At 41.9% G+C, this 14,712-nt stretch overlaps 1 protein-coding gene across 1 annotated transcript in view; it reads left to right on the forward strand.

Annotated features, from left to right (window-relative positions):
* The first annotated feature begins 1,867 nt into the window (after positions 1-1,867).
* The window catches only part of CDCP1 (CUB domain containing protein 1), a 31,604-nt gene continuing 18,759 nt past the window's right edge, over positions 1,868-14,712 (forward strand). The window contains exon 1 of the mRNA XM_026085845.1: positions 1,868-1,940. Within this exon, the coding sequence (XP_025941630.1) occupies positions 1,868-1,940 (73 nt within the window). The remainder of the gene's footprint in view (positions 1,941-14,712) is intronic.

Here is a 14,712-nt window from a genome sequence, read left to right on the forward strand (position 1 = left end):
GGGAGACCAGAGAAGATGACTGACAGAATATAAGAATAGACAGACTGAAGGTGATTTCCAGTCCTATGTTCCTACATTAAAATTGCAAATGATAGAAGCATGTTAAGAATTATAATGAATGTAAAAACACAACATCTGTTTTAAGAAGTCTCCCATGTTTTGGGTTTTGATCTGAAAAAAAAAATAACACAAAGCTGACAAATTGAAGCTGAATTAACTTCAGTAGGAAAGTACTGGCCTTTCTGAAGATTTGAAATATGGAAAAGTACAACTAACATAAGCTAAAATTTGTCACTTAGCAAAAAGTCTTCCTTTTTCTGCAACCAGTAATATTTGTTTTGCTTCATAGAAAGTCAAAAGTATAGTGCTTTCTTCTTTTCTTATGTCAATGAAGTGGCATTAGAACTGATCTAAGACATTATTCTGTTCCTTCTCATATGGCTGTGAACACTCCTATCCATTCATTTCAATGCAGTCATATAACCAATCAATTACTTTCTTATTAACAAAATACATTTCTAGTGACTGATTTTTTTTTTTTTGCGCTAAGCTTTTACTTTTAGTTGTGTATCATTCATTAAGATGTAAAATGCCTCACTGTACAAATGATTACTGGACAATACATTTATGAAAGAGGTGTGAAAATTTCCAGGAAGAGCTAAGTGCTGTTATTTTGCCAGCTGAAAATCAGTAAGAGCAAAGGGCATTTAGAATTTTCTAAAGCTAGGTCTTAAATCTGTAAAAGTTCTTGAACTTCTGACGCTGCTTTCATTTTTCTCCTTCTTTGAACATGAATATTCCTATGTATATTTCCATAATAACCAAGTACCATTGTGGGCCAATACAAGTGAAAGTAGCTCATTGGTGCAACAGTATTGCCAAAGAAACAAGTCTCCCCAAGCAATTGCATGAAATTATTTAGAAGATGAACTGTCCAACCTTCAGAGCTAGAAGTGGTAAGGTATTTACTCGCTAGGCAAACATCTGCTCTTGACTATCTCAGGATATACTGGTTTCTGCGTAGAAATTTTAACTGTAAAATCCCCAAGCACTTAACAAGCAGAATACAAACAGCTGCTCACTGAAAGGACTCTACCTCTGTGTGAAATGTGATGGCTTGAAATAGCACCTATACGCTACTGCAGAAATGTCAGATAAGAAAGGACAGTTTTGGCTGAAACTAAGGGATGCTTTGGTAAGCAAGATGTATTTACCCAACATTAGTAAGAGATCGGGCACTCAACAAAAGTGCCACAGGGGTTTACYGACCAAAAGCGTTCAGAACTCTTTTGGTAGGTATTAATAATATTACACTTGGGGATAGAAAAATATTAGGTATAGTGTTAGAAATAATGGTATCTACAGCTGCGCTGTTTCTCCTCTTGACTTATTAACAGCGACTCAAGAGGGCAGCTTACTGAATGCACCAACGCCCCCACTAACGTGGACTTCACAAAGGGCAGTAATTTTGTGAGAAAAACGTCGGTGAAATACCCCGGTCCGCGCAAAGTCACCACGTCGGACTTCGACAATGCTTTGAGGTGCTGAGAAATCCTCATGAGAGTTTTTTTCCCTTAAAGTTTTTCACGTCCATTTGACACTTTACGTGCGAGTCCTGAAAGACACCAGAGTATCCGAAAAGGTCGGGGGGTGAGAGTGTCCACACTTCCAGGGAATTTCGGGCTCACCGGCCGCGGGGAGGAGGAGGAGGAGGAAGAAGAAGAGGAGGGGCCTCACCTGCGCCCGGCCGGGCGGCGCCGGCCCGCCTCTCGCCTCCTCCCGGCCAGGTGCGAGGTGGAGCAGGAAGTGGCGGCGTTGGTGGGAGACCGAGTCCGCGCCCGCCTCGGCGCTGGGCCCATGCGGCGAGATGGCGGCGGGCTGGGCGCTGCTGCTCGCCGCCGCGCTTCTCTCGGTCTCGGCGCAGCTCCTCCGGCGGGAAGGTAGGGCCGGGCGGGCAGGGGAAGGGAGAGGAGGGGGCGCCGCGCCGCCGGGCGGCTCCCTCCCGGGGAGGGGGCGTCGCGCTGCCGCGCGAGCCCCTAACGGTCGCGAGCCCCTAACGGTCGCCTCGAATCGCGGACCCCGCGGGGGGGGGGCCCCCTGGGGTCTCGGCGGGAAAGTTTCCCCCCCCACCCCCCCCCGCGGCGGCTTGCTGCGCCGCTCGCGCGGACTAGTCGTCGGTTTATTTCATTTTATTTCATTTTATTTCATTTTATTTCATTTTTTCCGCTAAACCGTACGGTAGAAGAGCGCTAAAGGTCCGCTGCGTCCTTGTTCCTGTGGGGAAGGTGGCCCCCCCGTGGCGCGGCGCCCGTGGGGAGCCTCTCAGGTGGAGCCGCCTCCCTTCCCGCAGCCCCGCTTCTGCTGTTTTTCCCTCTTCTCGGTGGAAGATGGTTAAATCTGCATTTCCTCCGCGTTTTATTCTGTACTAGTTTAAAAAATAAGCTATTGAAATACTGTATGAATACTGCAGACACTAATTCTAACCTATTCCTTTCCTTATTTATTTGATTTATTTTATTATATTTGTAGCCACCCCACAGAAAGGAACGCGTGTTGGGTGTCTTTTCTGTTATGCATGTAGACGGCAGTAAGCGCAGAAAGCTTTGTAGGTCCTAGTAATCCTTGTCTGCTTCCCAGAACGTAAGTTTGCTTTGGCGTAAATGACCTCTCCTTTAGAGAGAAACGGGAGGTATTCCTTAAACATCTCTTTCTGTTCTGGGATTCTTGGACATAATTTCAAACGTGTTGAAATAAGGACCTGCTGCCAGAATCTCTCATTTGGAAATTCCTTTTTCTTCTTTTTTTATGTAAATACTACCAAGGTAATTTATTTGATCTTTCCATCTTCCCTTACTAGAGTATTGATTGTGCAAGTAGCTTCGCAAAGTCCCCACCCCCCCGCCGGAACCAAGGAGAGGAGGCAGAATTATTTATTTGTAGGGGCAAGAGCTCACAGGGGTGTGCTCAGAGTTGGGCTTCTGGCGGCAGTGTCACTGCAGCGCTGATGGCCTGAGCTTGTAGGCAGAGAAAATGTTTTTTATTAGACCAGCTGATAAATTGTACATGCAGGGAATCAGAAAGGCTTGTATGCCCAGGTAGTCTAATGAGAAATTGCTGCTCCCTACAAAATCTGTTTCTCTTGAGCTTCCTCAGTGTTTGATGCAACCCTGTGTATACAACTCATGGAAAAAATTTATTAAGTCCTGTCCACAAACATGAAGGAACTCAGATTCCATACACAAAGACAGCATGTGGGATTTTCTTCAATTTCAAAATCTTCATTGCCAAAAATGGAAGCATAGGAAGTTCATGTATATCTTCAAATCGGAACAGGCCATTTTGTAGCTATTAGTCCTGACAAAGAGTCTAGAAGTATGAGGTTTCTGTACAAAATAATTGCTAAACTATTTGCAGTGATTATGAACAAGCTAAAGAGTCTGAAGAGAAATTCATGGCTTTTTAACATTTCTATTACCTTGGACTGAGCTGGTTATGCTTATGTGTGGCTCACAGCCATCATTATTCTAAACATGCGGTCTAAATGTTGACTGTGAAATTTGACAGCACTGAGGTTTAAGTTTCAAACTATTTATAGTCTAGAACTTTTAAATAAAATATTTTTATTTATGCATAGCCTGTAGCTGTCATTAATTTGATTCCTATTTCCCTCTCTGAGCCCCTTCAAAGGATAAAGAATACTATATTGTGTTTAATTGTGTTTTCTTTTTAATGAAAACAAACTTGAAAACCCTTGAGATTGTTTCTTGCAAGAAGGAGAGGAGCTAAACTTTCCAAAGATCTTTTATCTCTGAGGTAGCTAATCAATAAATGTCTCAATTGCATCTTTTTTTCCTATATGAGTCTAGATCTTGGCTAGAATACACAGCAGCCTATTAATCATATTCTTCATATGAACCACCCTTAAAGTGTCTACTCACACATTCTTTTTCACCCTGTAGTCAAACTACATCATCAAAATCTTCTATACCTTTTTTTCCCCATGAATCTTCTTGATGCCACCCATGAAACTTCACAGGCCTTGCTCTTGTGGTGCAGTACAGCTGTCTGAGCCAATGTCTTTGATTTTTGCTTGTTGCCATCATCTACACCAGCTTCTCTTCTATTGCATTTGAAACATCCCGTTTGGAATTATGCATTTACCCATACTGCTGGCATTAAAAAAAATGTTTGCGCCTGCTTTGTCCAAAAGTACAAGACTCTGCTCCAGGGCAGGAGTGAATTGAGCCCACACCATTAGTTTTTGGTTGGACCTAATAGTGAGCAGGGTGTCGGCTGTGTAGTTGTACTGGGAGCTCTGGGTGCGGAATCTGTCCCTGGAAAGCAAAGGGACGCTAACATGGCAAAACAAATTGGATGGGAAGGTGCAGGGAAGAAGAAAGATGGTGAGTCAGATGAAGAACATCTAGTCTAATCTTATTTTTGCAAAACCTCTTTAAAAACAAAACTCTTGTGTGACCTGGGTCTTTCTTAGCTTAATTAGAGGAAACAGGGAGCAAAGGAGAGAGAGCCAGGGAGAGAGAGGGAGGAAGGTCTTTTTCTTCACAACCAGGGATCTTACCCTTGGACAAACCATGAAGTTGCTCTGCAAAGCAAAGCTACTAAAAGTGAAGTTGTACAGAACACCGCTGCTAGACCTAATGTTTGGGTGCCACTAACAGAGGTCCCTCCTCCTGCCTCCTTCCCCCCTCCTCTCTAACCACGTGCTTTCTGCCCACTTGTCCCTGTCCTGCAGAAGCCCCAGAGCTTGTGCATGCCAGACTGCTCTGTGGTCCTCTAGTATTCACTCACCCAGTGTCTTCTCTCCCCGCAAAAGAAAAAGTGGCTCACTCTCTGCTGGATTAGTGAGACGAATTGGCTGGTTCAAGTGTTTCTCACTGAGAGTCAGTGATGGTATGGTGCAAGTGGGACAGGAAAGGGGAGAGAGGGGAGCAGTGCCTTCCCAGGTGTGGTAGCAAAATCTTGTGTATCTGATGTGTACTTGATTGTGATGGGAGTTCTCTCATTGTGCACAACCAGAATGATAACCAGATTTCCCTTAGCAAAGTTTTGAAAAACCTAAGATACTTCAAGTTAAGATTTTTTTTCTTTTTTTACCCACTCAGTGTATTTATAATTTTTACGGAGTCCCCTTTGTTGTTGATCTTTGGTACTGACTTGTTGTTGCCATGTTTTGACTGCAAATCACAACGATCTTCCTTCAGTTAGGTTAGGTACAAATTCAGGCTACATGTGCAGAACCACACACAAGGCAGTTTTGAGGAGTGTCTCTCTTTTCTGGGACTAGTGGGGCAGCTGCAGATCCTGGTGTACCTTTCTTTAGAACTGTTTCCTGTCATACTTAGAGAAGTCCTTTCTTTTCTCCCCTTCTTCCTCCATTCCCTTGCTGACACATACAGTGTTACAGTGTTGTCTTTTCCTGTAGGAGCCTTTCCATGTGTATGTCAAACATGACTAGTCAAATTAGTTTCTTTTTTTTTTAATGCATAAATCATTAACTGAAACCTTGGTTAACTTATAGGTGGAAAATTATGTAAAGAAGTACTTGGCAGTATAGCTGTGCATAGGTGTGGGAGTGTGGATGAAGTATTACATATCTGACCTTTTAAATGTGATTTCCAACTCAAATATGTCTCTTTAAAGCACTAATAATGAAGATAATCAGACTTCTATAAAATCTGTAACACATAAGGTTGTTCTAAACATGAAATCTTTGTGATTAAAATCTGTGTATGTATTTTTGGATTTCTTTCTTTTTAAATGTCATTGTTAGTGAATTATCAGATAATGCCACTCTGTTTCATGCTCTATCTTTCAGTTAAATTTTCTTCTCAGTTGACTCAGTTGACTGATTTGAGTCACATGTGAATCTTAACATACAAAGCTGCTTCTTTTCAAGAAGCAAGCTATTATCAGCTTCTTTCTGGTGTTCTGACATAGCACTGACAGAATATAAATAATAGGCCTGTTTTTGTTCCTTTAAAAGTCAGTGCAAGCTGGATTATTTCCATTCTGAATCACTATTTTGTTTACTTGATCAAGACCTCTCCTTTTAAGACCATAATTGATGTGCATGAGTATTCAGTTGTACTTTTTTTTTTTTTTTTTGGCTTGCCTCATACCATTATCAGTCTAGAGTGCTTAGTGTTTTCTCTCTAGAAATTGAGGTGTGTATAATAAGCTAGTAGGACCAGAACTAAGACAAACAAAAACCAGGTAACTTAAATTTTTCACTGGGAAATAAATACAATTTTTTCTCAATTCTAGATTTTTTGAGAGAAGGGAATGTTTTTAACCAGAGAGTCTTGTTGGGTGTAGTGGGTTTTTTTGTTGCTTGTTTGTTTATGGTTTTTTAAATAAGATCTGAAAGGATGCAGAGGTAACATAAAGGCCCAGAAGATGTGAGGTGATGGGAGAATGAAAATATTTGAGTATTAATACACTGAATTGAACTTACCAGTAACAGTGCAACTGACCGCCAGTTTGTGTGCCCTCACCAGCGATCCTGAATAGGTAATGGTCTCTGGAGTCGTATATGAATGAATATTCTTCAACAACTATATTCCTGGTCATGGAGTTACTTGTATACAAAACTGAAAACACTAAATTTTTTTGGAAATAGTAAGAATGTGGTGCAGCAGGCCAGTACTTGAGGCTGGCTCATGATGTGGTTGGCGGCAGGTCTTTTGTGTCTGAGGTTGTCATTGGAGCCACAGTGCCCGGAGTAATTGCTCCCTGTGGCTACTTCTTCCTTTCCCTGCTCTTGCACTAACTCCCATGTTTGCACAGCTGTGTTGTGAACTGCACTGGAGAAACGAACCCAACTGAAAAATAATTCCAGTAAGGGGGAGCAGGCCAAAAAGGCTTATTTTGCTGCTCACTCAGTCAGTGATGTGCAGTGATCTGCGTGGGCACAGAAGCGCTTGCGGTTTGTGCAGTGAAGGGTGCAAGGAACGAGCATGAAGGGGCGGCAGGGGAGAAATGGGGTGGGAATATGGAGACTGTCGAAGCTCATGTCTGTAGTACTGCCATCAACCATGGACCTGTGGCATGGAGGAAATAAGTGCTTCAGCTGTCCTCTCATTTTCCTTCTGCCTTGTGTTCATTGTCTTGCACAAATCCTTGCAGTCTAACAGGAATTTCTAGATGGAAGTCAGGACTCGCTTTATGAAATAAGGGAAAAACCTTTCACTTAGCTGGTAGCAGGTATCTGTTGTAGCAGTTGTGTTCTGACTTGTTAATGACTTAAATGAATTTGTCTTATCCATAATACTGGAAGAGGAAAAGCAAGTAAGAGGAGGAAAACTAAATTCTGGCTTCTTGAAATATGTAGCAGCAATATTTAGGCAAAAGACAGGGCTTGGTTTATTGAAATGGTCCTTATCACCCTGCTTGATTTTTATATGCATACGCACGCATGCATACGCACGCATGCATACGCACGCATGCATACGCACGCATGCATACACTTTTTTGTAATAAAAACTTTGGAATTCACATTTACTAAGACCACAGTCTTAGGTAATGCCTGAACAGCTTTGCACTTAGTTCATGATAGAAATATTTCATATTAGAAAAAGCATGAGGAGCCATTCTTTGTGAACTAAGTCAGGCACTTGTGTTTTTACATGTGTTGACTGCTACAGTTATGTGAAGTAAAGGTTAACTTCCTGCAGGAGCGCACCAATGAGATATTTGACAACAGTAAACAGTGGCCTGTTTGACAGGGATCGTGTGTTTGCAAATTAGCGTAGGTCATAGATGAGTAACTCTTATCCTTCTTCCTTCCCAATTTCTTCTTATTGATTTGATTTTCTTATCATTATTATAGTTTTGTTCTTCATTCTTGGGCCCCATTTTCTTATTCCTGTGCTCTTTGCTGGTTAAGGTGGCCTGCCTTGAAATGATTCTAAATAAATTTTATGGCTCTCTGTTTATATCTACGGGAACAAGCTGCTGCCATTACCTGACAAGCAATGTGTGTGTATTCTTGCAGGTCACTGTCAAGCTATGTGCTGCATTTTATCATATTAGGAAGATTTCTGTATAGTCTCTGTGCTATGCTTCCCCTACATGTTGGCAGACAAACTGGCTCTATTGTATATGGGTTTGTTAGTGACTTGAGTTATAGCTGTATCTATAAATAATACTGAAAGGTGAGAGTACGCGGGGAAAAAATTACTTGCTTTTTGAAACTGCTTATAGCAAAACATGGCTTTCTTCAGTTCCTGGGAAGTGATATAGTCAAAAGCAATCTGAGAAGAGTAAACACATGTAGAGTTGTATTCGTTCATGTTCTGACTGATGCGATGTAGTTTGTAGTACTATGTTATTGTTGAGGCTGTTATTGGAAATGTAGCTGTTGGTTACTGCTTTCACAAACTGTTAAAATGAACTAAATTCATCATTACTTTTCTTGCTACCTCTGCTGCAAGGCCTTCCCACTGTCTCCTGGACACCCCTTGCACTCTCCCTTTTGGAGACTTTCAGGCCTTAGTCCCCAGTGAGGAACCCTTAGAAAGGTTCAGCATCAGAAAGTGTGTGCCAGGCTCGAGGATACAGGAAAATGAATACTGAATGCCAATTTTGATCTAACTGGGCTCTTCTTGGGTAACCCTCTATCCTCTCCCCTCACTTTTCTTAAGTTTCTAATATAATGTTCTTATTTGTTGTCATTGTCCTTCCTAACTGATGAAGGACAAAGGGAAACTTAGCTATCAGCTAACTATGAATGCTGCTCTTTGTCTAGGGGTTCATGAGAGGAATACAAGTGACTCAGAGGAGCTATTGGGAGATTATTGCTGATAGAGCAAACCCAAAGTCAACAGCCTAAGCCACTGCTGGCAAACATCTGGCTATTTAGCCAGATGTGAACTTTGCATGGTGAAGAATTCAACCCAGGTCAAACATGTTACATGGACCAGCTATAGGACTATACGAATACGAAGACCACATCAGCCAAAAAGCCTGATGTTGCTAGGTGTTTCTAGCAGATTAATTCCTGTCCCAGCCCCTCATTGTTAGGACCCATTGCCATTCTGCACCTGTGAACCATGCCCAGAACCTGCCAATTCTTGGCTCTTTGGGTATATTGTATTTTAGGCCTATGGGACACAGACTTTAGTATGTGGCCTGTCAGGTCAGGAAGTGTGACTACCACAAATYTGAATTTATCAACCTTTGCCCCGCTGGGGATAAGATTAAAGACGTTATCTTAACAAAACAATTTCAGCAGTTTCTGGAGTGTTAGCTGTTTCACCGAGGCTGTTTTGGTATCATTATCAAACCTTAGTTCTGGAACAGAAAGCACGCCAACTGTGTCATTGGTTGATTTGCTAGCAAAGTTTGGAGCCAAACCATTCCTAATTCCTTTAAGTCAGCTGGTGACTTTTGACAGTCTCTCAGTAGGATTCAGCCAACAGAGCCTGGCCTTGTCCCTCTAGTTGCAGGCCTCTCTCCTCTAATGTGAAAGAAGTGTGACAGTACAGATTCCTTTCGTTGAACATCTGCTTGTTGCCACTAGTGAGCTAATGAAAAGACATAGGTTATGCTGCAATTACTATGCTATTGATTGCTGACTGAGCAGATCAGAGCAAGTGTTCTGTGTCTTTATTAGGTGGTGACAGAGGCAAGACTTAGCTGATTGAAACTAAACCTGGCCAGTRTAGATGGTATTAGTGGAATCCCCCTGGAAAACCTTATGGAAGTGCCATAATCTCTAATAGTCGTGCCTTTCATTTGTATTAGCAAGATTTTGTCTGCTTCTGAATGCCCAGGCAGCCACAACTGTAGGACAACAGATTTTTTTGACCTATCTCATCGGAGGGAAAAAAGTCTCGCTTGTGTCCATCCCACTGGACACCTCTTTACAATTGTTCTCCCTATGGCACCTCAGGAGTGCCATGAGACAGCCTGCTTTAAGCTGTGCCTTGTGATTGCTTGACAAACAAAGTAAGTGCAGTTGCTTGCTGTTGGAGAGAAGTCTTATTTTGAGAGAGACAATCATACCAGCACTCAAGAGTCAACACTGGCCGTTTTACATCTTTGGGTAGAATTGAGTTATTAGCGTACACAGACAGGCAAACTGCAATCAGTGAAAATGGATGATCCAAGGTTCCTAAGAAGTGAGAGACAAAAAGCTGTTGGCAAGATGTTTGGCATGGGAGGGACCACTGATTGTGAAATGCACTCTTCCACGTTTGTTAAGCAGAGCCAAGACCGATGAACTGCACAGACATGCTCCAAGATGCTGTCCTCCGTTGGCTTATACCGAGGTAGGGATAAACAGTGTAATCAAATGTCCCCKTGATCAAAGGAGTCTCCTGCAGTGACTTGCATAGGGTTTCAGTGTTCCGCATACCAGTCTCATGTTTTCTCATCAGGTGGCACAAACCTGTGTTTCCTACATTTTGTATGTTGTATGCAAGTTGGCGGCCAGCTTACAAATAGAAATTGCCGAGCTACCGCTTCCTACTTTTACAGAAGCAACAAAACTTCATATCTGTAAGAAGATGAATGCCAGAGTCCATATTTTCCCTTTCATAATTACAGCTAAGTTTGCCAAGTCCCAAAGTGTATTTTCCCCCACTTTTGGTGTAAAAAGTGACTTTTAAAAATCCATCTTTTACATGTAAATTACATGAGTATCTTAATTATCCTTCTGAAAAGGTTCTAGGGAAAGGAGTAAAAGTACTGAAATTCAAGAAATTACTTAAATGTCTTTAAGTTATTTTTAAACTGAATGGACTCTATTGTAGAGGCTTATGAATGTTACTTAACTTTTGAGTGAGTAGGTTTGTTGGCCTTGGGTACTGAAGGACCTTCTCCAGTGAACTGTGCTGGGATGGCTTGTAACATCACTTCCCTTGCTGGGGGAGTGATGCTCCATTGTGAAGAGAGGAGCCCGGGATGTGTGACACCTCATCTGTTTCACATCATCATCCTGGCTATCAGTGATGATTACAGGACTGTACTGTGGTGGCTGAGGAACAGACGTTCCCTCCAAGCTGCCATCTCCTGAGATGGGGATGGTCACCGTGGCACAATAGTCACTGGCAGCATCTGTCTGTCAGCAACCTTTGCAGATTTTAAGCTTTAAATTCCTGAATGATGTGGTAATAGAAGACAAGTCCAAGCAAAAAAAAAAAAAAAAATCATTGAGCAATGAAAAGAATAGTTAGTTTGCATCTTAAAAATAAACCAAAAATCTACTTGCTATAGAAAGTCCAACAGGATTTCAACATTTTACAGGAAGGAGGGTGTGCTGTAATTTGTGAAAGGATTATTGTAGCTTTCCAGTGATTGTGCTAGTGATCTCCATTTATAGCTTACAGCACTGATCAGTACGTGAAAAGAAAGTAAACAGTGTATGGCTTCCTGACTAACTTTGTTAGTAGCTTGAAGACTGTAAAGGTAATTACGTTTATAAATGTCACAGGTGAAATTCAGGGGAGTGGCTAATTCTTAAGCAATGGCATGCTATAGATAAACTGGAGAACTAAAGTCAGCAAAGTAATATTCAAAAAAGGCAGGTATGAAATGGTTCAAGTCAGCAAAGTAGGGAGACATCTACTCCTTAAAATATGCTTTGACCTGATGTTGGCAAAACTAAGTCAACTGCACAGTGAATTGTGTTGAAGATGATGGGGGAATGAATGAATGAATGATGGGGTGTAACTGTTAGTGCCTCTCTCCTTAGCTAGGCCATTAGGATGCTCATCTGGGATAAGGGAGCTGGGACCTGTGGTCCCCATCATGCAGGAGACAGCCTTGAGGTCTCCTTTCCAAGCTAAAGGTGTTCGGGGTGGGTTGCTCTGAACTTTTCCTAACGGTGCCTGTTCTGTTCAGGGACAGGAATTTGTGACTCGAAACAGAAATCATGTAGCTTATCATGGGGTCACTGGGTTACTGAGCCATATGCCCTGCTTCCCTCTGCCTTGCAGGGATGTTTGCAGTAGATGTTGAGGCTGTTCCCCTACACACAAAGTTAAGAGCATACCTGCCTGAGAACATCCCTGGAGCCTGTGAGAGCCTGCAAGAGGCAGTAGGCTTTCCAGGACAGTTTACCAGGCTGCATTTTGCTTTCCCACACTAGGGAATATGCATGCTAAGGCTCTGTGGGAGCTAGGCCCCTGCTGCRTTGTTTAGGTGACAGTTAAAGCACTTCGTCTCCCACCTTCCAGCCCTAATGATGCTGTGTGTCATGCCGAAATCGCCTCTGCGCTATCCCTGTGCTGATGCTGTGGTATAAGATGCTGGGATTAGGGTGTTCTCCAGAGAGGCAAGGCATGAGCATTCAAATCCCCCTCAGGCAGAACAGGGGTATGAATTTAGATACTTCATATCCGGAGTGAGCATTGCAGCTACTCGTCTTCTGCTGTAGCCTGTCTCCTCCAGCTCCCTCGGGTTTTGTGAATGGTATCTGAGTCAACTCAGTCCAACTGTTTTTTACTAAAAAAATGCCTGAAGTGGAACAAACCCATCATGTAACCAGAACAAGAAAACTAAAAACCTTTATGCATTATTTTGGGGGAAATTAGCATCTGGCATTTTTTTGTTGTCATTTTTGACTTGTTCTGTCTTCTGGTCTTTTTGTTTTGTTTTTGTTTTAATCCATTTGGCGAAGACCCATGAAACAATTATCCATAGATCCTTATGCATAAATGACTGCCATAAAATGCAGCCCTTTAGCCAGTGCAGGTGAATGCTAGTTGGGGCTCTGTTCTCACTCCTGATTTGTTTAGCAAGGCACTAACTGCAACCATAAAAATTGGTGTCCTGGCCAAATCCTTTCCTTGTCCAAATGTACATTCTCTCTCTGTGGACACCACTGGCTCCTCTATGTTCCAACTCTCTTTTACATTGACACTCCCTCTCATTCAGGAAAAAAGCCCTTCAGCTTATATTTAAATACTAGGAGATTAGTGTCAGTTGCCACAATAGTAGAATTTAGGCTAAACTCTGCAGAATAATCTCACTTGTTTTACGCTATGCAGTTAGTTTCTAAATCAAGTTGGAGAGTTCTCAGTGCAATAAAAGCGATGAAAGGTTTGGAAGATTATCCTGCTGAGAAACAGCTAGCCGAGGTGTGTTTATGCAGGGAGAAGCATTACTGAGTAATAAGGGATGTTGTGGCAAGACAATTGTTGAGAAGGTGCTGTCTTAAGCCAGGGTGAACAGTAATGAACTTCAATTGCAGCAAGAAAAATGTAGGTTAAGATTAGGACAGTTGAACAAATAGTTAAGGAAGGTTGCAGAACCATAATCACTTAGAGGGGGAAAAAMATTAGGATGAGATCAGATGTTTACATTAGCCTGTGAACCACTTCCATCCAGGCCAGCTCATGACTGAAGAGGTCACCTCTGACATCTTCTAGCCCAATGATTTCATTGTTATGTAAACGGAGAGTAAATCCAGCTTCAGTAATGCTTCTTTTTGCTCGCTTGAATATCCTGTTTGTCATCACTGTGCATCATTAATGCTGCACAAATTCTTTCTTTACAAGAAATCTGTATAGTTACTGGTAATCCTAATAGAAAAGCATGCAGTGGGAAGCACAGACAAAGACAGATCAGTATGAGTCATGAAGAGACTGACTGGTTCTTAAAAAAGTATTGCAATAAAGGTAATTTTAAGTAGTCTCTCTATGGTGTTGCATATATATGTGTGGCTATATTTTTTGYGTGGGTTTTGTTTTTGTTTTTGTTTTTTAGCCGTTTAGTTATTTAATGACTTTGGGATCACTGGGTGTACCTTCTTTTTGTATGATTCTTTTTTTCATTTTCCTACAGAAAATGAGATTTGATAGATTAGTGTAATTTAGCACATCTCTAGTGGTTGACTATGCTGTTGAAGCTATGGCACTGTCCTCTTATTTCTGTGTCCAAAATGATTGTCTGCAGAATTTTATTTTAGCAAGATGTTTATGCAATAACCCAGCTTAATGCCTGTTCTTATGTGTGTTTCTAGCAGACAGGTTTGTTGTGTCTAGCTGGGTATGTGATCTGCATCCTTATCACCCAATATGATGAGTTTGGATACTGRCCATCATGGCACTTCTGTGATTTTGGGGCAGTCCCTGTTTTGCAGGCGGAAGGTTGTGGCCCAGTCCATATCCAGGCTGGAAACTGATACTGAGTTGACCCTATTCAAGCCAGTCTTGAATCTTGAAGCATGAGGCTGGCCTCTTGCAAGCTTGAACCAGCATTGTTTTATTTTGCCCATATCTTTGCCTTTCCCCTTAAACATCCCTAAGCTGAGAGCTAGGCTAGTTTCTCTTGTGTGCTATGTACGTGTACCACCTTAGGAGTCTTGTCTCGTGTCATTGCCCAGTGTAGTCTTACTTGCATAAAAGTCAAACAGTACACGGTCACAAAATCTGAAAACAACAACAACAAAAAAAACCCTCAATACCACCCAAAAACCCAGGGAGCTGAAGTCAGGTCTTCCAAGGATGGGGAAAGTTTATACTTTGCTTTAACCATTACAGGATTAATACAGTTGATTCAAAATGTTAACAATTCCTGTTTCTTGGTTTCAGCTCAGAAATTGTTTTATTTTAAAGCTAATCACATGCTTAAGGGTATGCTTAAACCTAATCCTTCCCACTAAATAGAGATGACCTTAATTGTGCATGAGCACTTAGTGCAGAAGTGCTGTCAGTGGTCTTTGTGTGCTTTCCAGTTCTGCCTGGT

The sequence above is a fragment of the Apteryx rowi genome, unplaced genomic scaffold (genome assembly GCF_003343035.1).
Source record: "Apteryx rowi isolate R43461 unplaced genomic scaffold, aptRow1 scaffold_678, whole genome shotgun sequence".
Taxonomy (NCBI): Eukaryota; Metazoa; Chordata; class Aves; order Apterygiformes; family Apterygidae; genus Apteryx; species Apteryx rowi.